The following is a 24,914-nucleotide window of genomic DNA, read 5'->3' on the forward strand; positions in this document are numbered from 1 at the left end:
ACCCCACTGCCCTATTTTCCTTTTGTATTTTTGCCCACACTTTACTCAAATAGCCCTAGTTGTATTTATTGGCAATATTTATTGTCTGTCTCTTTACTAGATACATCCTTTTGGAAAGCTGGTGTTTGGCACCAGATACAGATTGGATGAAGAAACAGATGAAGAACTTCGTCTGTCTGTCTGGGAGCATGGCTGTTAACTTGAAGCCTGCCTCCAGCCCCCTGCTAACTCTTTGGGGTCAGTCTGAAGGGTGTTTGATGCATCCAAAAAACCAAGATAGTAATTGAAGTAGTGCATTCTGTAGGATTCTACCCTCGCTGAACTTGAACGCAAGGCTGAGAATAACTGGCGAGCCTCTCTGTTTATGTGGCCCCATTTCATCTTGATCAGCACATGAGAGCTTGTACCCAAAGCTGGCCCTAAGAGACCCACTACAGAGCCGGAGAGGATAAAGTGTCCCTGGACATCTTTTCTCTCCTTTGCTCGTCGCAGGTTCTTACACACACTGGGTGGTGGTGGTGGTGGTGGTTCATGTGGCTCCCTAAGGTTGGGAAGGCGTCTCAGGAGCTCAGCCACAGCCTCTGTGCCCAGTGCCGCCTCCGCCGCTAGGTCGCGAGCGCGCGTCTCCACCGCACCGCGGCGCAGGGAGCGACTTGAACAGCTCCGTTCACTGGCGGCGGCGGCATGGCGGTGGTGAGGCTCGAGCACGGGAGGAGCTGAACCGTGTAAAGCCTGCGGTAACCCAGGACAGGACAGGACAAGGTGAGGGGCTAGCCTGGGGTCCGGGTGCTTTTCAGTCTGCATGCGTGTTGGGATTGGAGTGGGTGAAGATGAGAAGGGTGGGAAAGAGTTATATCGGGGTTCAGACCTAGAATAGCTTGCTGGTCTTTTGAAGGGCTCCTAAGTTCGAAGCCTGCTTTGCTGCTGAGATCACCCCTTCCGGCCGGAGAAGTCAGGAAATCCTGCATATAGCTCCGCGGGCTGAGCTGAGCATCCAGGGGGCGCAGAGCACCACGGACCCAGCCACACCCTCTGCTGCAGGTGAGAAACTTTCCCGCCGCCGCCAGGGTCTGCGGGTCTCCGCAGCGCCTCCACAGAGCTCCAGGGTCTGGGGAACCTGCACCTCCAGACCAAGGGTGTGGTCCCCCGGCCCCAGGATGCGCGCCCCCTGCAGTGAGTCTGTTTCTCTGGATTAACCTGCGTTGATAGGTTTGTTCAGATTAGAGAGCCAGCGGGTGGTGGGTCACTTTACCCGTGAGGCTGCAGTTGCAAGGTCCCTGCTACGTTCTTCTCTGCCCCGTTCTATGTACTGAACCGGGGAAGGCCTTCTGAGAGCAAGTGTGACAGAAAACTGTTCTGATGGATGCTTCGGTTCCCAGAGCGCTTTAGATGACATGGAGCCCCGGTTATTGTACTCGATTTAACCTGGCAACGATGAAGCAATCGGAAATGTTTTGAGAGCAAAAGAAGCTTGGAAGAAGGTGTCCCTGGCGATCCAGGGAAGAGAGAGAAAGGAACTGTCATACATAAATTATTCCTTAAGGAACTGTCCCCTCCCCCAAGTAAGTAGTAGTATTTCCAGTATACAGGTGAAAAAGATGAGAGAGCTAAGTATATATATTTTTTAACCCGACTCCACAAGCTAACCGTGGGGGCGGAGAGAGATCTGAAAACTAACGCTGCGATTCCAGGCGGGGAGCACAGCAGCATAAACAGGTACCAGAGAATGGCCTGGGATACGAGGATCCATCCAATCAGACCGGCTCTGATGTTTATGGCATGGTGGCAGTACTGACCTGACGGGGTAAGGGAGTGAGGCGGGGATAACTAGCTCCTTCCGGAAGGCAGAGGCCAGCCCAAAGTACTTGGAGAAGTCTTGAAGTCCGAAAGGGGCAGTTTGAAATCTGAGTAGCCAGCACCCTGGAACAGTGAAAGCGTTTTAGAGTCACCTTGCACAGCTGTGAGGGAGGGAAATAGAGCCAGGAGACTTTTCAAAAGATGAAAACAGTCTCCCAGAACAAACGCTTTTAAAAGATGGCTCAGGACTACCCAGGAAAGCATTCCCAGAGGGAATTTATGGCTATCTGGGCTGTGGATGAGGGCTTGCTATCTCCACACTTCTACAAACGTGAGTGATGAGTCATTGAGGTAATGATGCTAGCCTCGTAGGTGGCAACCAGCATTTTGAAAACATGCGGCTCAATAGAATAGACTTGTGTGTGCGCTCTGTGTGCATGTGCATCCCCGCGCGTGTTATTTCCCTGTCGTTCATCCTGCTCTCCTAGCCTCCCCTCTAGGCTGACCCGCCTCTGCTCACCCAGGGTCTTCTTTTTACTTTGCAAATGACATCGGTTTCACATTCTCCTAGTTTCTATTGGCTAGCTGATGCTGGGGGATTTGACCACTCAGAAGCCAGTGAAATCTGAATGTTTGGGATTTGGAAGATCTGTAGAGCGACTCTCTGAGTTGCTTCCTCATCTGTGGTCTGTCTCCTTTAGTCTCAGGCTAAAGTGACCGTTATCCCCATACAGCAGAGGACCTACAGATACATCGGAGTCACCAACCCTACCGTGGTAGACAATATAAAGTGCATCTGGCTTTGTAGAATCTTGCTTGGCAACCTCCTGCTATACCAAACAACAGGCCAGGCTAAGGTGGGGTGGGGGAGGGGCGGGGGCAAAGTGAGTAAGTAGGGCTCTGTCTCTGTGCCTTTTCCTTCTTGGTACAGCTTACTCTGACAGAGATATATGGTGGTGGGAGGCACTGATTAAAGCTGCAGTGACTACAGATCTGAGGGGAACTGTATCTGCAAAAGATACTAATCCTAGAATTTTGGGCACACAAGTCAGGTTGAAGCGCTAGCTCTACATCAAGGTTCAGAGACAGTTTTAAAATAGAGGACACAGGGCTGGAGAGATGACTAGGTGGTTAAGAGCACTGGCTGCCCTTCCAAAGGACCTGGGTTCAGTTCCCAGCATCCAAACTGTCCATAATGCCAGTCCTAGAGGATCTGACAGTTCTTCTGGCTTCCCTGGGCACTGCACACACGTAGTTAGTAGAGTAGAGTACTTGCCAGATAAGTGTGATGCCTGAACTCAGGTCCCTAGCATGCACATTAAAAATGCCAGATGCTGCGGCTGTAATTTAGCTGTTACAGAGGGAGAGACAGGGAGGGGGCTTGCTGGCCCGCTAGCCTTTAGAAATCACTGAGCTTCAGACTTGAGAAAGATTCTGTGTCAAAAAGGTGGAGTGCAATAGAAGAAGTCTCTTGCTTCCCCACACAAGCATACACACACACACACACACACACACACACACACACACACAGAGAGAGAGAGAGAGAGAGAGAGAGAGAGAGAGTCAGATGAATTGCATAGATTTGTAAATTCCATTGCTTAAGAAACTGAAGTACAGGGATATAGTTGAGGCCATTGTGGGCTACACAGTGGGTCCTTGTCTCAAAGAGTTGGGGGTGGAGGCAGAGGTAGGAAGAGGAGAGAAAAGGAGAGAAGAGAAGAGAAGAGGAGGGGAGGGGAGGGGAGGGGAGGGGAGGGGAGGGGAGGGGAGGGGAAGAGAGGAGAGGAGAGGAGAGGAGAGGAGAGGAGAGGAGAGGAGAGGAGAGGAGAGGAGAGGAGAGGAGAGGAGAGAAGAAGAGAAGAGAGGAGAAGAGAGGAGATTACAGCATAGTTCCTCCCTGATGAGCTACATTCGTGGGGTGGACATCCTGGGGTTTCAGTAGTCTGCCAGCTAGGTGAGGCCTAGAGACAGCCTTGCATGTCACTGCTAAAGACATGCCATTCCTTATGTACATTTGTGAGGAGCTTTTCGGGTGTCAGGAAGAATGAGGAGACAGATGCAGAGGAGTGAGGTCCGTGTGCATAGTTACAGAACCAAGAGACAGGAGATCTGAAGTTAGAGCTCTGCACATAACCAGCATCACCTATTCCTTCCCTGTGGTGTAGGATCAGAGGAGCCCAGGTTCGACTCCACTCCATGTTCAATTCTGAGCAGCACCTACTTAGGGCATTGGGGCAACTTCAAAGAGTCTAGAGGAAGGAGGCTCGCGACAGGATCTGGAGGAACAGACAGTAATAACCTGGCAAAGAAGAGCCATGTGGGGCTGGTGGGGATGTGTTTTCCTTAGGAGGTAGAGCACAGTTGAGGTTTCATTTGGGGGAAATTAGAATTAGCACCCATCTAAGATGATGCTGATACACAGTCTAGGCGCCTCGGGTCTGGATCAAGTTCATTTTCTCTGCCAGGCAAAACCTGAAGCATAATAGGTGGCTGCAGGGAAATCTGAGAAATGTCCTGCCTCCTGCCCACTCAGGGTTGGTCAGTTGGAAGACAGGAGAGTTGACTGGTTAATAAGTGTTGAGTGACTTGTCCTGATCTAGCCTTGAACTTGTTGAACCAGTCCATCAGCAGGGAGGCTGCGGGTGGGACACAAAAGCTGCCAGGCTTTTGTCTTAAGTCAGGAGGTTGAGGAAACTTACCACCTTCCTTAGCTAGCCATGGTCCTGCTTCCTGCCTAAACAGGAAGTCCGTCCAACTCCTAGGCTCGCAATGCTGTTATTTCTTTTTGATTTATGCAAAAAATGTTTTTTGGTTTAAGGTACAAAGTGACTTTTTTTCTTTCTCTACTGGAGTATGAAATATATTTATTCCTACTAGAAAGAAAGAGAAAGCATGTGAGGTGTTAACTGTTGCCCCCCCCTTCCTTGTGAACATGCTTGTTCAGTCTGTGATAATGCTGCTTAGATGTGAGGCGAAAAAGCAGAGGTTGAGAATCTCTTTGTGAGATGCTCACACTGTGCAAGTTAAACGTGGGTTTAATTGTGGCTTCTGCTTCTGCTACCAAGACCTATATCATTACTTCCCCGACTAGAGGATGTCACTAAAATGGCATTGCCCGTCAGGTAATGACTGGCTTACATGCTTCACATAATCATCTCCTCAAAGGTGCGTCTGCTCTCCTCACCCATGCCCCTGGTCACAACAAAACTACTGTCATGGGAAGCAGAGGTGGCTGAGAGTGCCCACAGGTGGATCAAGAGACATGAGGTGATACGTAAGAGGACATGACCATAAACCTTTCCCATCTTTCCCTGAAACAAATACATTAACACAATTCCACAGAAAAAGCAGACATTCAAGATGAAGCTCTGGGCAGCATTATACAAGCTTGGGTCATATTTATGCCAGTATTTTCAAATTTCTACACATCCTAATGGTGCAAGAGAGTTAACCTGTATCCCTGGGAGTCTGAAGCTGAGCTCGGGTTACCAAAAGCAAGATGACAGTCTCCATGGACATCACATAGAAATTTACATCTACTATCTGCAGTTAACTATCATAGAAAGCAGGCCACCGCCGGACATGGTGGCACATGCCTTTAATCCCAGCACTTGGGAGGCAGAGGCAGGCAGATTTCCGAGTTCAAGACCAGCCTGGTCTACAGAGTGAGTTCCAGGACAGCCAGGGCTACACAGAGAGACCCTGACTCAAACAAACAAACAAACAAACAAACAAACAGACAAACAAACAAACAAACACGAAAGAAAGAAAGAAAGAAAGAAAGAAAGAAAGAAAGAAAGAAAGAAAGAAAGAAAGAAAGAAAGAAAGAAAGAAAAAAGAAAGAAAGAAAGAAAGAAAGAAAGAAAGAAAGAAAGAAAGAAAGAAAGAAAGGAAGGAAGAAAGGAAGAAAGGAAGAAAGGAAGAAAGGAAGAAAGGAAGAAAGGAAGAAAGAAAGCAGGCCACCAAGTCTGAGTCAAAGTGACACCCAAAGATGAGCTATATATGCTTGGAGACTCGGGGACCCTCAGAGAAGAGGTGGCAAGCACTACTTTGCATCCCTTATTTTGCAAGGCCCCATCTTGCTCCCTCCTGACCAGGTCTTTCCTGCAAGATGAAGCACAGTGTCGACTTCTTATTTTTACAAGACCTGATCCTTCCCCCTTGTCAACAGCACAGTTCGCCTCTGGGCTGTAGATGTAGTGTGTGCCGCTTGGAGATGGATACCACTAAAGAAATATAAAGTAAGCTATTTTTGACAAGTCACCTTGCAAGTGATTTAAAATTCAGTCTATTCCACTTACCAATGTTTGAAACAATGTGCCAAATGTTTCAAAAACTCTAATAATTAAAACTTAACAGAGTGCTTCCCCAGGGCCACACAAATGCCCTGTGTTTAAAGTTTTATTTCACCTGGCCATAGTGTTTTAGAACTACAGCTATATAAATCAGCACAAGTATTGGGTAAGCACCAGGCTGATCTCTTGAGAGCTGAATTGTGCTGACCCTGTTAGCTAGTTGTTGTTGTTGTTGTTGTTGGTGGTGGTGGTGGTGGTGGTGGTGGTACAATAAAACACTATGACCAAAAGCAACTTGAAGAAGAAAGTTTATTTGGGCTTACAGTTCCAGAAAGATAAGAATCAATTATGAGAGGGAGCCAAGTGCTAGACATGGTGGCTGGAGTTCCATCTTTTTTTTTTTTTAATTTATTTTTTTCTTATCTTAGGAGTTCCACCTTTAACAGAAGACATGAAGTAGAGAGAGCAAACTCGCAGCTGAGTGAGGTAGTATATAACCAAGTGACACATACCTTTTAGTAAAACCATACCTGCCAGATCTCCCCAGTGAAAATGTAAACTGGAGACCAAGTGTTCAAATACCTGCCTCTATGGTGGACATTCCTCACTCATACACTACCACACTCTCATGAGTAAGAAATTCAAGTACTTCATCATGGACTTTGAGGGAAGGAAAGCGATCCCATGTGCTAAGGTAGTTGGACAGGTTACCATGGTAGAGTAGAGGTGGTGCATTGCCCCTGTTGTGTGACAAAACTCTTCCCAGGGAGATGGAACACATACACCTACTCACCCTAGATGGGGGCCCACAAAGTATGGGTACCATTTTATTGGGGTTACTTACAGCAGCAGAAATAAGTCAAAGAGAGCTGCATCCTCAAGTCCTACCCCAGCATGGGTGACAGCTCACAAAGCTGGGGGCCTGGAGCACACTGCGCAGCCCGCAGGCAGCTCAGCAGGTTCCAGTGTCCTTTCCACACAACCCTGCTCTAAACCTCTTCAAGGCAGCTCAGGTGTTTTCTGCTTCTTCCAGTCTCTGCAGCTTAGCTTTCTAGGGTCTAAGGGTGACTCCTAGCTTTTATTGTTTACTCTGGAAAGCAGGGAGGGAAGCTGGTGACTCTGGTGAGTTTCAGGGACTTCCTCCTGAAGCTATTTTGAGTTGTTTAGCTTTCTGTTTAAGGAGCTTCCCTGTAAAATGAAATATTTCAATCCCGGAGAAGGAAACTTTTCATGTCAACCCCATTCTCTAGAGAAGGGAAGACCAGAGTCTGGAGAGCTGGGAAATAGAAGAAAATGGGCAGAAGCTTTGAGGACCATCTTTGTGTTCAGCTTGGGTTCCTATACCATACCGAGACTACTTTCTTTCTTTTAAAAATTATTTTTATTTTATGTACATTGATATTTTGCCTACATGTATGTCTGTGTGAGGGAGTTGGAGCCTCCGGAATTAGAGTTACAGACAGTTGTGAGCTGACGTATGGTTGCTAGGAATTGACCCTGGGTCCTCTGATAAAGCAGCCAGTGCTCTTTACCACTGAACCGTTTCTCCAGCCCTGAGACTCTTTTCTTAAAGATACTTTTGCATCTGTTTTCTATGTCATCATGCTGTCATGATGCTCTTTACTACTGGGGTGTGTGTGTATGTGTGTGTGTGTCTGTCTGTCTGTCTGCCTGTGTCTGCAATGCCTCTGTGTGTGTGTGTCTGTCTGTCTGTGTCTGAATATGCCTGTGTGTGTGTGTCTGTGTCTGCATATGCCTGTGTGTGTCTGTGTGTCTGTCTGTGTCTGCATATGCCTGTCTGTCTGTCTGTCTGTCTGTCTTCCTCTGTGTGCCTGAGTGCATGTGTGTCTGTGTGTCTGAGGGCTGAAGGTCAGCAGGGGTGAGAACAATCCCAAATATAAGCCTGAAATCTAGAGTGTACAGGCCTGGACTTTTTAATCTCCACTAAGTCTCTCATGGTGAAGCTTACAGTGTTTTGATTTGAACTTTCTCCTACTAATTTTAACTTGCTTAGAGCAGGCACTCCTTAGAACATTCTTGTGGGAACTTCATGTACCTGTTGAAGGTGGCATGGAAGAGGGTGGATTAATGACAGATTGGAGATAGCTTTCTTTTCAAAAGTATATTTATTGTTTCATTGCCATAAGAATAATTGGGATAAAGTAAGTCAGGAATAATGGACTTTCAAATTCAGTTTAATTCAGTTAAATGACAGTTTCGTTTCAAATGGCAGTTTAATTCATCAAATAGAACAGTTTTTTCCTCAAATTAATTTAGCATGTACATGAGTTTGCTTGCACTATAAAATATCACAGGCGGGGGTGGGGGGAGCTTAAACAACGGACATGCATGGTCCACTGAGGACCTTAAGGGAAGGCCCTGTCACAGGCCTCTGTCCATGGCTCTCTGATGGTTGTCCTTCTGCTGTCTGCTCACAATTAGTCCCTCTGTGTGTGTACCCTTGTGTGTTCCCGTCTCTTTCAGGGCTATCTATCAGATGGCCTCTATTCAACCAACACGGTTTCCAATGTAGTCACATTCAAGTGTCAGCAGTTAGGGCTTTGATGCACAAATGATAAGGTCTGTAAGTGTCATATCTGATTATTACATATATCTGTCTTTCCATGTCTATCTCTTTCATCAGTTATCTGCTCAGCATCATCTATCAACTTACTGTTAATCACTACCGTCTATCTATTATGTATCCACTGTACACACACAAGTGTGTAGATGCTCACATACATACCCATAACTTTTGAAAATAGATGCACATGAAGAGTTAATGACATGTGTAAGAAGCAAGTTAGTATTTTGTCATAGACTATTCATCTAGAAGGAATTTCACCAAACCCCTCTAAGTCCTTTACATCTGTTCTCAGCACAGGTGTGCACTTAAAGCCATACATAGGAGGCTATCACATGGATGCAGTAGTAGCTTGAAAATAAAGAATTTAAGAATCCATATGTGTTTCCAGAATGGATCTGAACAGTCTCCAGCTGTTCATGATTCTCCCAGATGGAAAAAGGGGATCTTCAAAGACTCCCCAACCCCAAGCTGTGGATAGAAGCAAGACTGTGTGCATGTGGCCGGGAGGATATACAAGGTACCTGGTTGGCTCAGTATTGTCCTCCATTCCCTAAGCTCCTCTTGCTTTGGAAGGCCCTTTACCCCTCCCCCAGAGTCCTCAAGCCCTCCCCCAGAGCCCTCAAGCCCTCTCCCAGAGCCCTCAAGCCCTCCCCAAGAACCCTCAACCCCTCCCCCAGAGCATTCAACCCCTCCCCCAGAGCACTCAACCCCTCCCCCAGAGCACTCAACCCCTCCCCCAGAGCACTGATTGAGAAGCACTTCTTACCAATACTATTATATTTATTTGAAAAAAAAAAAATTTTTTTTTCTTTAAGGAGGAACGGACTTAGTCTAGCTCACAGTTCAAGGTCATGCCTTCCATCCTGGAGGGGAAGGCTTGGCTACAGGAGCCAAAGGTCACATTGCTTTGTCAGCAGCCAGGAAGCAGAGCGAACAGGGAATTGAGTCAGCTGTGTTAAAGAATACACACACACACACACACACACACACACACACACACAGAGAGAGAGAGAGAGAGAGAGAGAGAGAGAGAGAGAGAGAATGAGAGAGAGAGAGGTGTATGGGGGGGGAGAGATGGTAGAGATAGGCTGTCTGTCTTTGGTCCACTTCTTCCACCAAGGCTCCATTTCCTAAAGATTCTTCTCAAATAATGTCATGAGCTGGGCAGGAGCCTATGGGAGGGGCTGGAGCCCTGTGCCTCTGACACCTTAGTGCACCTCAGGACTACGCCTCAGCACCTCCCGAGGAGGCCTCTCCAAAGGCAGCTTCCGTGGTTTATGTTCGGTGTAACCCCCGTGTGTGCGTGGCATCCCCGTGCTGTGCACCGGACGTCTCTAATAGGACGAAGGCTTATTGTTTACTCTCATGTTCAGGGTAGAAAGTATAACTTTGTAAAGCATCAACATCATGAGATCCCATAGCGCAAACAGCATGTCTATGACCCAGGCCTACACATGGTGTGTGTGTGTGTGTGTGTGTGTGTGTGTAGGTCAGAGGACAACTTAGTGGGGTTCTCTTCTTTTACCTTTATGTGGGTTCTAGGAATTGAACTCAGGTTTGTGCACCAAGTGCTTTAACCATTTAGCCATCTTACCCATGCCCTTAGTCTGTTCTCGATATCAGCACAAAATATCTTAGATTTAGAAACAATAGACATGTATTGCTCACAGTTCTGGAGGATGGGAAATTCAATGTGAAGACATCAACACACTTGGTGTCTGGCAGGGACTCTCAGCCTCATAGACCATGCTTCCTTGCTGTATCTTCATACAATGGGGACAGGCAGTACACTTGGCAACTTCTCTTAGGCTACCAATCCCCCTCATGGAGATTGAACCCTAAAGTTAGGTAATTGTGACCTAATTACCCCATAAAAGGTCTACAAACTCTTACTATGACCCAAGGTCCAACACATGAGTTGGGGGAAACCAATGTTCAAAACATGACTTGTAGGTGACTGGAACTCTGGCAGTGAGAAAAGTAGGAAAGGCCCTTGTCTGATGGCTTACAGAAGGAGCCAGGGGGAGGGAGAAGGTCAGGGGAGGACTTGCTAGTTCAGTGGTATCATAACCTTTCTTGTGGTATTCTGGAAAGGACTGTTACCATCTCCATAGCTCAAGGACAGTTATGTCCTGATACCTAGAATTTAGTTGAGAATATTTTCTGGACTGAACTAGGGAGAATTACAGAGCCAGGAGACACTACCTCAAAGCATTACGGTGTGGCCTATCTACTACCATTAAGGAGCACCAAGTCTAATTAGTGGAGGGATTTCAAGTCCTTTTTGAGGCACTGGTTGTTAGAGGAAAGGATGCCCGCATGTTAATCAATTAACTCTCTCCATTTAATGTGCTTGTTTAGTACCTATCTGGGTATAATTTTAAGCTCCATTTGTTATTTGCAGGTTATTATATTGATCTGAATGTGGATCTTCAGGGGGACGTCATTCATCTCAGGGACATACTTTTTACTCTGTGGTGTGCTCTGAAACCAGTTTCAGCTGAACCCTGGCAAGCAGGGGCAGAGCCTAAGGTAGGCTCTGAAACCCTGATTGCTGTCAGTCACAGTGTAAAGTGTTTTCTGTGAAACAGCAGGAGATGCCATAAAACTTGGCAGTGTAGCTCAGTGGTTCTTAACCTGAGAGTTCTGACCCCTTTGGGGTCAAATGACCGTTTCATAGGGGTCGCTTAAGACCATTGGAAAACATGGTTATTTGTATTAACATGGAAATGAAGGTTATCTAACTGGCCTCTTGGTGTGAGCATCTTCATGGTAGAAGGATGGAGATAACGAGCCCTTTTTCTTGGTTTGATCCATCAGGGAAGTTGCATGTTTGGGAGATAGGGAGCCTTGCTTGCTCTTAAGAAAGAAAGGAATGCCTGGGAGGAGCAAGGGGAGCTAGTTTGGGGGCTGAAAGAGTCAGAGGTGCTAATGGCAAAGTGTTACAGTGTGGGAGGGAGAAGGGATGGTTTGCACTGCATGCACAGAAAGGTGTCTGGAGCCTGCTAGTCACTGTTTCTCACCATGGGTTGCTCTGGAACTACCTGGATGCACCTGAAAATCTAACCCCTTAACCCCTTTTCCAGGGAGCTTTAAGGTGTCGTCCTAATTGTTGTCACTGCCTTCGTTGGCAACCATGCTTTCAGCGGCTTAAAAGAACAATTTGTCTCTCTGCCACCCCGGGAGGCTTGTTTGGGATATGTTTTCCCGTCAGCAAGGTTATTTTTAAGGACTCTAATGATATGGGGGCAATCTGACCTACATTAAATACGTAGAGCAGCAGGGCACCCAGGTGCCCTGTTTGTACATTCAGAGAGCACTACCAGCTTTTAGCTCCCTGGTGTGAGTCCTGGTGTCAGGGTGTCACTACCCCGAACCAGCCAGCTTTGCAGACAGACAGTCTCTAGAGAATGAGAGTCCCAGACAGACAGGGTAGCAACTTCCAAACAGCCGACAGGTCCGGCTTCCTTTCAGCCTAGCTCAGAGACAGCCCTGGGCATCTATAGCAGGCAAATTAAAATGTTGTGCGTTACCTGTCTTCTACTTGCTAGTCCTCCCGTCCTAAACATCTATCCTGGGACATGGATGGAAAAGCGTTGCATGCTGGACCTTTCCTAAGGTACCAGATGGTTTTTTTAAAGATGAGACCACAGGTTCTGACATCAAGTTTACCTTTGGGAGTCAAAAGCAAAAGGGAAACCAACAGTGAAAACAAGACACCTCTTCTTCCCCTCCTTTTTCCCCCCTGACAACTTCTAAAACTGTAGCTGGCTGGCTGGGAAGGGGCACCCGGCTTCTCCTTCTGCCTTACTGCAGAACCGCAGGGCTGGATCTGGTATCATACACCACCTGCTTTGTCCTGCTAGGTCTCTGCTTTTCTCCTATTGTAAATTCTTTCTTTTAGGACCGTAGCTCATGGAAGTAACAGGGTTGGCTGGTCTATCCCTAAATAGCTTATTTAGGCTAAAGCCAACAGTGTACAGGAGAGAAAACGCACTCGTGCAAAGATGTTGTCTGCAGTGGGCTTTCTGACACCAGACAGCTTGCAGCCTGGGGCCCTGTGAGAGGACCAGGTGGCTGCTTTTCCTGTTGGTCTCTGCTGTGTGCTGCTGCTGGGCTGCCAAGCTGTGGGGAGGGCAGCTGTGTGTTTGAGCTGTTCAGGTTAGAAGGGAGGACCTACATTCTCCACTTTTACTTTCTTTGTTTCATGTCCTTATCATTATCTTCTTGTCTCCCACCACTCTGTTTTTTTCCTTGGCTGCAGTTTCAATTTGCAGTGATCAAAGGATGCCGCGTAGTAGTGGCCTTAAAAAGAAATGGTCATTATGGTATTTCTAAGTTGGTAAGTCAGTCGAGTAGCAGGAGCCCTGAGATGTAAAGGCTGAGTATTGCAGCCTTTAAACTAATGGCCATCATTTCAGGGTTTTTTTTTTTTCCCACATTATAAACACTTTCTCTCCTTTTCTTCTTTTTTGCAGCTCTGGAGATTTGAGTCCAGGGCTTTCACACATGGCAGGCGATTACAAAGCAACATCCCATATATGTTACCTTTAAGTTTCTTCCTTTGCCTAGAACACATAGATTGGTTAACCACAGGGTAAGTTTGGTAGGAACTAGCTGGCCAAGGAGTTGGTGATATCCAGAGAATAACACAGTGGCTTTTTTGTCCCAGAAGGGTTCTTAGCTAACAGTAACAGTTTATGCTATTTATTAATCTTACCCTGAATCTTCACTACAGAGAGAGAGAGAGAGAGAGAGAGAGAGAGAGAGAGAGAGAGAGAGAGAGAGAGAGAGAGAATTTCCATTGTGACTTAAACAACTACTTTCCTGATTCATACAGTACCCTCTCAGGGCCTCTTTACAAGGAATCTGATCCTGCTATATTCTGCTGGCCTTGGAAGCTTCCTGGAACTTTGGTGCAAGCCTCCACGACCCTGTTTCTCTTTTCTTTCCCAAGCCTGTCAAGTCCATCCTGTGGAAGATGCTGCCATGTCCTGCTAACTCCAGATGTTGTCTGACTTCTCTTTAGTTGCAATAACCTGTTTAATAATGCAGCCGTGCTGGCCACCCAGCCTACAATTTTGTCTGCATTCACCCGCCTTACCTTGCCAAACTGCACATTTTCATACCGTGCTTGTTAGGTAGAGAAGAGGAGTTGATGACTGAAACACTGGGCATGTGAGAGAGACAGTGGCCTCAGGAGACAGCTTCCATATTGAATTTCTGAGAAAACACAGACTTGCTTGTGTCTCTAGGAAGGAGCCCAGGTCCTAGAGTGAGCCATCCGGAGGCCCTCATCACTGGGGACATAGAGAATGGTTGAGTTTTATAATCTTTCCCAGGGGAGTCCATGGCTTAAAGGCGAACCTGACATAACTCAGGGTCAAGGACTCCAGAGATGGAGGAAAATGACACTGCTCTGTCATTGCTACTGTCTGTTAGGGACCAGGGCTTCAGGGAGGTCAGGTCTCGTTGGGTTTGTGTTTTCCTGCCGAGACCTGTATGTTTCAATGTTCCCTGGAGACTGACAGGGCCTGATTTCTTTAGGCTGTGAGATCTGGCCTCTTAGCATAACCAGAGTCTTAAAGAAACAAGCCGTAATCCAACATTGCCATATTTTGTTGTAATTGTTTACAAATATATAAAATGACTTGAGAGGACAGGAGGGGATGCAGGATATGGAGTTTATGGAAGTGAGGTGTAGACTCAAGTCTGAGTGCTTTAAGCTAAACAAGGACACAGATATGGGAGATTAGGCTTCCCACCCTTTATCCCATGTTTAATTGGTTGTCCATCTCTGGGTTATAGCCCAGTATCTGTGCTCACGAGTCCAAGTCGCATAATTGACAGCATTCTGGATGGATCACTTGGCAGAACGGAGGGAGAGGCTGTGGGTTTGTGAATAAAAACATATTTAAGGAGTAACCTGGTGTAGATGAAGAGCTGTGAAACTTTTGGATTCAATTTGTTAAGAAGAGGGAGGGAAGTGGGTGGGGCGGCACTCAGAAGGGTGTAGTTTTGACATCTGAAGGTGGGTTAAGGGAGGCTGTCGGAAAGTCCTCAGAGGGTGAAGGTAAGTCTTAAAAGAAGTGGATTTTTATATATGTCTCTGGAGCTAATTTCAGTGTGCAGTTTTAGACACAATAATGCCAAGAGAAGGTAATGGATTGACTATTAAAAAGCTAATTAGCCCTAGATAATTTGAGCTTGGGACTTATAACTTCTTTCCTCTCTACACTTACACATGTCCGTGGTTGAAGGGCTACCGGGGCAGGGGCAGCTTGCTAAATCCCACCCCAGATGTAGCTTTCAGAGTCCTGTGGTTAAGAGCTTAACTTCTACTTGATAATGATGAGGTTGAATAATCAGGAAGACAGGCTAAGAGGAGGGAGAAATAGCTATCAGAGGCTCAAGAAAGGAATTTCCGAGTGTATGGATCTATTAGCCCCTGCGATCTGGTCTGAACCTTTCGGTTTTGTCCTTTGTGCTTGAAGTTAACACTTTCATATGTGACATACTGAAATTAAAATAATTAAAATACTGTATTTGAAAGACGTGAAGGTGGTGGCTGAGAGAAAGGTATTTGAAGTTGAATTTAAAGACTGTGATTGGGGTAGTGATTATCCAGCAGGTAGTTTTACCCAAAAGGAAAACACATACAATACATTATAGGCTGGTCGGTGTTAATCCTAGCACTTCGGAGGCAGAGGCAGGCAGATTTCTGAGGTCGAGGCCAGCCTGGTCTACAAAGTGAGTTCCAGGACAGCCAGAGCTATACAGAGCAACCCTGCCTCCAAAAACCAACCAACCAAAACAACAACAACAACAAAAATGTTATAAATGTGAGAATGAACAGGCCAATATTTATAAAAATCAATAGTTGTGTTTTTTTTTTATTTTTGTTTTGACATTTGGATATAGGGTAGGCACAAAGAACAGACAGTTTTAAACACACCCCAATCTGCCAGCTGTTCATGTAGCCATTCTGATTGAGCACAATCTCTTTGGTCAGTGTTTGTAAATATTACCAGCACCAAACCAAAGTAGCTGTGGATCATTGAACACATATCCATCCGCACTGTTTCATCTCCCACATACCTCATGTAGCTTACTCAGACCTAGGAGCTCACTCAGGCTTCCCAGCTTCATCCCCAGCCATCTTAACTTAGGGCAGGGTCTGAGCTCACAGAGAGTCCTTTAAGAAACGTCTTGTGGCATCCTTGGGACACTTTTTTTTTCTTACTATTTTTTTTTTCAATTTCTCTTATTTGTTAAATCATGAGACGTAGAAACATTAACAACTTAATTTGCCAACCTATTAAACAAAGATTTTTCCCTTTGAAATTAGGTAGCAAGAGCTATAAGAGCAATGTTAATCAGCCTTGAATCATGAATTGCTTTGTTATGAAGTAGAAAAGCTAGCTAGTTATTGGTCATTTTTGAAATCCTGAAAACTACTTTTTTTTAACAAAAAAAATTACACTAAATCAAAACACAGGATATTTTGATAAGGCACAAAATATGTGAAGCATATTATAAGAAAAATAAGTTATTAGAGACAATTTGGGAAGTTGGAAATGGCTGTTTGTAAGCATGCATGGTTGGCCTTGGCCTGGTGACTGGGAACTGTACAGCTGTCTGGCGGGAGCCTGGGCCAGTCAGGACAGCACACAGCTCCAGAAACAGAAAACAGTGGGGAGGGGGAGGTTTCCATCAGAAAGAATCAGGCCCCTGAAAGTCAGCCTCGACCCTACCTTGGAGTCAGCCGACCCCACCTTGGGGTCAGTCAGCCTGGCGGAAGGTAGCTGGTAGCAGCCAAAGCTGTAGTGACAGAGAAGGTAGAAGTAACCAGAGAGTATAGTGACAGTTTGGGGAGGGGGGACTGTGTTTGGAACTACCATTCTGGGTGAAGAGAGATATCCCAAAGTGGGGGGGAAGAGAGAGACAGAGACAGAGATAGACAGACAGAAAGACACACACACACACTATATCTAGGATTTTTCTGGCTGCTATTGCACACTCTCAGGCCTCTCAGCAGTCCGATGCTTAACAACCACAAGGCCAGGTTTATGTCCTGCTGTGTGGCAGCAGCTTTCCGCATCTGTTATTCTTCTTGGTTCTGTGACAGAAAACCTAAGGAAACAAAGTAAGGGCAGACAGCTTTATTCTGACTCAGAGTCTGAGGGTAGAAAAGGCACCGTGACTTATATCTTGGGTATCCTAAGTTTCTGGGCTAATATCCACTTATCAGTGAGTACATATTGTGTGAGTTCCTTTGTGATTGGGTTACCTCACTCAGGATGATGCCCTCCAGGTCCATCGATTTGCCTAGGAATTTCATAAATTCATTCTTTTTAATAGCTGAGTAGTACTTCATTGTGTAAATGTACCACATTTTCTGTATCCATTCCTCTGTTGAGGGGCATCTGGGTTCTTTCCAGCTTCTGGCTATTATAAATAAGGCTGCTATGAACATAGTGGAGCATGTGTCCTTCTTACCAGTTGGAACATCTTCTGGATATATGCCCAGGAGAGGTATTGCGGGATCCTCCGGTAGTACTATGTCCAATTTTCTGAGGAACTGCCAGACTGATTTCCAGAGTGGTTGTACAAGCTTGCAATCCCACCAACAATGGAGGAGTGTTCCTCTTTCTTCACATCCTCGCCAGCATCTGCTGTCACCTGAATTTTTGATCTTAGCCATTCTGACTGGTGTTAGGATACCCAAGATATAAGATACAATTTGCTAAACACATGAAACTCAAGAAGAACGAAGACCAAAGTGTGGACACTTTGCCCCTTCTTAGAATTGGGAACAAAACACTCATGGAAGGAGTTACAGAGACAAAGTTTGGAGCTGTGAGGAAAGGATGGACCATCTAGAGACTGCCATATCTGGGGATCCATCCCATAATCAGCTTCCAAACACTGACACCATTGCACACACTAGTAAGATTTTGCTGAAAGGACCCAGATATAGCTATCTCTTGTGAGACTATGCTGGGGCCTAGCAAACACAGAAGTGGATGCTCACAGTCAGCTATTGGATGGATCACAGAGCCCCCAATGGAGGAGCTAGAGAAAGTACCCAAGGAGCTAAAGGGATCTGCAGCCCTATAGGTGCAACAACATTATGAATTAACCAGTACCCCAGAGCTCTTGACTCTAGCTGCATATGTATCAAAAGATGGCCTAGTCGGCCATCACTGGAAAGAGAGGCCCATTGGACTTGCAAACTTTATATGCCCCAGTACAGGGGAATGCCAGGGCCAAAAAGTGGGAGTGGGTGGGTAGGAGAGTGGGGTGGGGGAGGGTATGGGGGGACTTTTGGGATAGCATTGGAAATGTAAATGAGGAAAATACCTAATAAAAATATTAAAAAAAAAAGAAAAAAAAAAGGCACCGTGGTGGGAGCATGAGGCACCTGCTCACACTGCATCCACAGCTAGGGAGCAGGGACAGAGCCATGATGGAGCCTGGTTCTCTCTCTCTCTCTCTCTCTCTCTCTCTCTCTCTCTCTCTCTCTCTCTCTCTCTCTCTCTCTCTCTCTTATTCAGTCTGTAACCCCACCCATGGCCCGACATCACCTAATTGTGGATGGGTCATCCCTCCTCACTTAAGCCCGTCTGAAAAATATCTTCATAGATATACCCAGAATTGGGTTTCCATGGTGATTCTAAATCCAGTCAAGTTGATCAGATTAACCACCACATGTGGTAATGGTTTTACATTACTTTAAACTGACAGGGGATGGGTAATTGGACATTTAGCTTATGTGAAGGTCAGCGGTCCTTTTGGTTTGTGTAGCCTTTTTTCCTATGTAAGCACTGACATCTCTATGTCTGTCTGTCTACCTTTAGGGGAGCGACTTAATTCCCCACCCTGGCAGGTATCTGTGGGCCCCAGCACCTTTTTGGACATTGTGGAATTAGATGCTTTGTGAAGGGCTCCCTCACCGGCCTTGCCATTTCCTTTGCTAGACAGATTACATTCCTGAAGCTAGCCACCAAGGTCTGTTTCCCTATTTGCCTATTTCCTCATGCCTGTCTAAAACTCCAAGGTCCAGCTATCAAAACAACAAGGTCTACAAGTTCATCATTTGGCCATACTGGCTATCAGATTCAATCAGGACTTACCAATTCATCCTAGGGCAGCCTCCCCCTTTACCTTGTTAAAAACCACTCCTGCAGAGACACTGGCTGCTGTCTTTGCCTGATCCAGAGGCAGCCCCCAGCGTGTCCCCTCCAGAGTAATGACTCTCCTTTGCTGAGGATTTGGTGTTTGAGTGAGGCCTCAACACCGTGGGTCCCAGGTTGAGGGATTGGGAGAGAGGAGTCAATGAAAGGAGCGACAGTAGCCTTGGGGCAGAATGGTGGTAATGGTTTTGCTTAGCTGTCCCCATGGCTGTCCCCTAAAGTTGGCTGTGGATGACTCTAAGATCCTGGCAGGCAGCCCAAGGTAAGCTCCAGAGAGTTATTTTAAAGACAGACATGCAGTGGTGGAGATTGCTCAGGGAGTCTTGATTTTGATTGGTGTTTTATCCAAAATTTCTCCTAAATGATTCCCCTTTATCTTTTGTTTGCAGGGTTCTGGTCTATGTAACTCTTGTGACTCTGCCCTAACAGGGAGTCTCGCTTACATTAGATGTAATTACACATGGAAATTACACATAGGCTGCACAGTCCATAATTATCCCAGGCACACACTCTAACGTCTCCCAAAGAAGACATTTAAAATAACCCAATAAACAAACAAACAAACAAAAAAAGGTATTTGGGGAATCCTGTGAGCATGGTTTCCTCTGGGAGTAAGCAAAGGCGAGGGGTGGGCCTCTCCTGAGGGTCTTCCCCCATCGGGCAGTTGCCATTGCTCATGTCCTCATCTTACCCCATTCTCTGACATCTGGGTTTTTACATCGGCATTGCTACAGTGTGCCCATGACAGACAGTCTGGCATTTTAGTTCTGATGCTGATGTTACGCATTCCACAACAGGACTAGGTGTCGAGGCGGATGTACAGTCTCAGAGGTTCCGATGTAGTCTCTTCTTTCTCTTCCCCTGTCCATCTCCCAGGAATTCACATTGATTGCATGGCAAGCATTCAGTACAGTCCACAGCACACATGAAGACAGAGTATCTGATGTAATACATACTGTAGACTAGTGGGGAATGGAAGAAAATATAGGCTACGTGGTATGAGGCATGGGTGGGCAGCTGGTGACCCAGTGGTAAGAGCTCAGGGTTTTTTTGACCCGAACGCTTGAATGTATCCAAGATCAGTCGGGGTAGCTGCAAATCTGTGAATGGACTGACAAGTTCTGCGCTTGCCTTTCTCCATGTGTACAGGATGGAGATGTCTGCCCAGAGGCTGGCTTCTAACAGGACATCCCCACAGTCACCATCGAACTCTGACTACACCTGGGAATACGAGTACTATGAGATCGGACCAGTTTCCTTTGAAGGACTGAAGGCTCATAAATGTAAGGCTTGCACTGCTCCTCGAGGTGACTGTCATTTGTTTGTGACTGTGGAGTCACAGGGGTGTGACTGCTTTTCCTAACGTCCTATCTTCTTACAGAATACTCTTCTATCTCTAAATACAAAGCACCCCTTTGACATAGGCCGGTTTCTGTGCGATGGTATGAGATGGGGGCATTGGCAATTCTGATTTACAAAGGTCTTAAAGCAACACCTGCTTGGTGGAAGAGTGTGAAGATGTGTATTAGCGTTAGGAAGAGGGTTTATTTATTTTTTTTTCTGTTGGTTTTGTTTGTTTGCTTGTTTGTTTGGCATTAACTATTCCAGGTCCTGCCAGGCACTGGATCTGCCTATCTAATCCCAGCATTTGGGAGGCAGAGGCAGGCAAATCTCTGAGTTTGAGGCCAGCCTGGTCTACAGAGCCTAGTTCCAGGACAGGCAAGGCTACACAGAGAAACCCTGTCTCAGAAAAACAAACAAACAAACAAAAACACACAAAAAAATCAATATAAAAATAACAATAACAAATAAAAAACAAACAAAAGAAAAGAAAACCTCTCACAAAACAATAAAGATGTGTGTAGAAATAGGGTCTAGAGCCATTCCATGAAGATTCTTCATTTGTAATAGCCAGTAATACCATTTACAAACCCCCAGGAAGGAAGAAGAGAGACCGGGTTTTATTCACAGCACCCACATGACTGCTCACAACCATCTGTAACTCCAGCTCCTAAGGATTCAATATCTTCTTCTTTCCTTTGTGGGCACTCTACACAGATGGTGCACATATATACATGTAGGCTAAACACCAGTGCACATAACATAAAAATAAATAGTCAAAAGCATTTCAAAAATCCTGTTGAAATTCTGGATTTATGAAGAGCAGTGCTAAACACTGGATAGCACAGTCATGCTTCCCTCCCTCCTTCCCTCCCCTGTTGGCAGCAACGATACATTACAGTCATACGCAGCAGCACCCATTTGCTGCAGGAAGGGATCTCTACATTTGTTCCTTAAGCAAAGCCCCTAGCTGAATCATATATCCATCGCACTTGCAGTAATGGTGAAATGCTTTTCTCCTTCCTTTGTTGACATCTGCTCAGTATTTATGGGGATGAAGAGAGAGGGCACGAACCTCTTAGGATATGCTGTCATGAATTATGTGATGAAGGGTCTTGCGGTCTGAGTATGAAATCACCCTCCTAAACTCAGTACGTTCTTTAATCTGTTGTTTTAATGGGATAAACTCTAGGGAAGGACACTTGTGTGTTCTGAATTTTGGCAGAGGACAGAAAGACTGGCAGAGAGCCATGCCATTCTCTGTAATGTGAGCCTTTCCATCAGGGCTGTGTCCGCCTGCTCCTGCCTCTTTCCCTTGGTCTGATGATTTCCATTGGTATCCAGAGATAATCAAGGCAGCTCTCTTTTGACCATTTCCTTTTTGTTATAGAAATGATTATTATTGTTTGAAAAAAGAACTTCCTTTAAAAATGAAGGCAGAGCTATGGCACATTGCATACTTAATTTAATGACTGTAATGTTAATGAGAATGCTTTTGTCTCAACACTAACATCGTGGAAATATTAAAAAGTCCAGATAAGTACTCACTGTTCCAGAGTTAGAAATCTGACCAAGGTGAAGGCTCTAGGCACAGGAACCTGACAGTGTGTGAGGCTGAGAGGGGACGGAACATAAATACATTAAATAGACATGCACCCTCCATATACAGGAAAGTAAAAGGCCCCAGCAACATCAACCATGGGAATGTGAACAGCCGTACATTCTTCCGCTTTATAATTGTTATTTTTATTTGATGTGTATTAGTGTTTTATCTGCTCACATGTCCATACACCATGTGTGCCTAGTGACCACAGAGACCAGAGGAGGGCATCAAGTCATGTGTGACCAGAGTTACAGACAAATGTGAGCCATCATCATACCGGTGCTGGGAAGTGAAACCTGGTTCTTCTGCAAGAACGAGAGCTCTTAACTGCTGAGCCATCTCTCCAGCTCCTGCACTTCCACTTTAAAAAAGCTGTAACCCTTGCCTTTAATATGACACGCTGCTTTACTGGTGGCCTACCTGGGTGGTAGAGTTAGTTTGGCAAATAGAATGGCAACAGAACATTTTCAAAAGAAATGTATATTGTAGGCAAGTCTGACCATTGTGGGTAACTCCCCGTACTTGTACACGTTTGGCAAGGGCCTCCTCAGATGAAGTTCTTCAACCTACAGAAGTCATGGTTGCTACTTAGAGTGGAAATTATCCATTTATGACTTCAGCATATTTCCTAGGCACCTATGATATATGGCATCATATTAAGTGCGGGAGAAACAGCAGTGAAATGAAAATTCAAAGTCACCTCCTCTGACAGTTTGAATTTGTGGCGGCTATCCATGGAAGGCCTTACTGGAAAGGAGAGATCTGAGGGAAAGATCTGGAGGAACTGTGAGATTGACCCCGTGTCTGAGGGAAGAACATGGCAGGAAGTGTCTCATGGCTGGAACAAGCTGGAACGTGCAAGGAAACAGAGATCATCCTAGAACCAGGGGAGTGAATTCCATACAGAGTGGCAGGAACCAAGTGTAGAGATGCCAGGCCTGTAGGATGCCCATGAAGGGTAGTGGCAGTTTCTGCTCCTGAGTTCTATAGTTAATCTCAGCATCCCCTTCCTTCCCCTCCGTCTACTCCCTGCTTAGAAAGAAGGAAGCCAGCTGGGGACCAGTCCACCGTTCCCATGAAAGCTAAAAGCTGCTGTTGTAGATAGATTCTGAACAAAGAGACTGGGTACTGAGGCCTCTCTGGGAAATAAGCTTTTAATTATAGTAGCAATCCCAGGCAAATGCTTATTATACACAAACACCCAATACGGTAAAATGGGGCCTTTGAGCCAGGTAGTGGTGGCACATGCCTTTAATCCCAGCTTGGGAGGCAGAGGCAGGCGGATTTCTGAGTTCAAGGCAAGCCTGGTCTACAGAGTGAGTTCCAGGACAGCCAGAGCTATACAGAGAAACCCTGCCTTGAAAAAAAACATAAATAAATAAGTAAGTAAGTAAGTAAGTAAATAAATAAATAAATAAATAAATAAATAAATATTGGGGCTGGTGAGATGACTCAGCAGATAAGAGCAAGCACTGACTGCTCTTCCAAAGGTACTGAGTTCAAATCCCAGCAACCACATGGTGGCTCACAACCATCCGTAACAAAATCTGATGCCGTCTTCTGGAGTGTCTGAAGACAGCTACAGTGTACTTACATATAATAAATAAATAAATAAATAAATAAATAAATAAATAAATAAATATTTTTTAAAAATGGGGCCTTTGACATGAATTTTGTTTTCTGTTTCTTATATGCTCTAAAATATCATTTTATTGGTCATTTTAAATCCTTAAGGTGGGATTCAAAAGACAGCCTGAATGTGGAAGAAGAGAAGGGTGCTCTAAGATGATGTATCAGGGTCTCACAGAAGCATTTCAGTAGAGATGACACCACACGGCAGCCTCTCAGCTCTTCCTTTCAAGTCTTTGGGGAGGTTTATTAAGCAAGGAGGGGCTTGCAGGGGAGCCCTTCTCAATAAACAGATCTGGAAATGCCATTCCTCATGATAGGACTGTATTCTAACCCTGGTACTGAAACGTGACACTGGCAGATAGATTTAGAGTTGGCTTTTCCTATAAAGCAGTTGTTACAATACAGTGTGTAGACTCAGAGATAGCACATGCCCAGATAAAATTGAGATTTATAACTTCAAGTCAGCTGTACTTGGATACATGTGTTTTAGGTGATTTCTCCACAAATGCTTTCCCCTGCTGAGCCATCTTGAAGATCCCCACCACCACGCCCCCCTTATTTCTATGGCTTATTTCCATTATATTAGAAGACAAGGCCTAAAGAAGTTCCTGTTTCTTTAACACTGGAATTAAGATATTAAGAATGAGACATTAATATTTGCCTATCCAGAGTGCTAAATATATGATCTCTAATGTCTATCTGTCTGTGTCTAGTCAGTAGTATATGTAATAGACAAGTATGAATTATTCAGAGTAGATTGTCAATTTTACTTTAAAAATGTGCTGCATATATACATATTGATAAGTTATTTCTTCACCAGTGGAATGAGCCAATTTAAGTCAGATTAGAGTCTTTTGGGAGACCACTCTTGGGTGAGTTCATTGGCCTCAAGGAACAAGGCCAGGAAAGTTGCTGTGTGGGGAGGAAGAGAAAGAAAAAGGGTGAGGGAGTGGATGGAGAGGGAGGAAGAAGAGAGAGGGGAGAGAGAGAGGAGAGGGAGAAGGAGGAGAGGGAGGAACAGGAGGGGGAAGAGGGGAAGGGAGAGGAGGGGAGGAAGAGGGGAAGGGAAGAAGAGGGGAGGGGAGGGGAGGGGAGGGGAGGGGAGGGAAGAGGAGAGGAGGGGAGAGGAGAGGAGAGGAGAGGAGAGCAAGGGAGCTCAAAATGTTTGGATTATAATAGGAAAGAGCCTCTGGGGGAGGGGAGTCCCAGCCACCGGGCTGGAGAGTTCAGTGCAGAGGAAGGAGGGTGAGTAAGATGCCAGGTAGGGACTAAAGGGGAACCTGGAGACCAGGTCCACCTCAGTATGTTAAATATGCCCCAGCTGTTTGTCTGGGCTTCCTAAGAAAACTGGGATGCTGGTCCATTTCTGGGAGAACTTGTTTAACTGTCATACAGGATTTAACCAGCATCCCAATTACAATTATTCTTTGCATTTAAGCACATTCACTGTGCAATCTTTGATC

General features: G+C 45.6%; 1 protein-coding gene across 2 annotated transcripts in view; it reads left to right on the plus strand.

The window, feature by feature from the left end:
* The first annotated feature begins 642 nt into the window (after nucleotides 1-642).
* Nucleotides 643-24,914, plus strand: part of Mrap2 (melanocortin 2 receptor accessory protein 2) — a 37,596-nt gene continuing 13,324 nt past the window's right edge. The window contains exons 1-3 of one of the 2 annotated variants that reach the window (XM_021173432.3): nucleotides 643-762; nucleotides 896-1,041; nucleotides 20,025-20,158. In XM_021173432.3, coding sequence (XP_021029091.1) covers nucleotides 20,026-20,158 — 133 coding nt within the window. In that variant the 5' untranslated portion in view covers nucleotides 643-762; nucleotides 896-1,041; nucleotide 20,025. Of the gene's footprint in view, nucleotides 763-895; nucleotides 1,042-1,986; nucleotides 2,149-20,024; nucleotides 20,159-24,914 lie in introns of those variants that run through there. The other variant, XM_085828278.1, reaches the window with a different exon arrangement.

This window comes from Mus caroli, unplaced genomic scaffold (assembly GCF_978045245.1).
Source record: "Mus caroli unplaced genomic scaffold, Mus_caroli_1 scaffold_11, whole genome shotgun sequence".
In the NCBI taxonomy this organism is placed as follows: domain Eukaryota; kingdom Metazoa; phylum Chordata; class Mammalia; order Rodentia; family Muridae; genus Mus; species Mus caroli.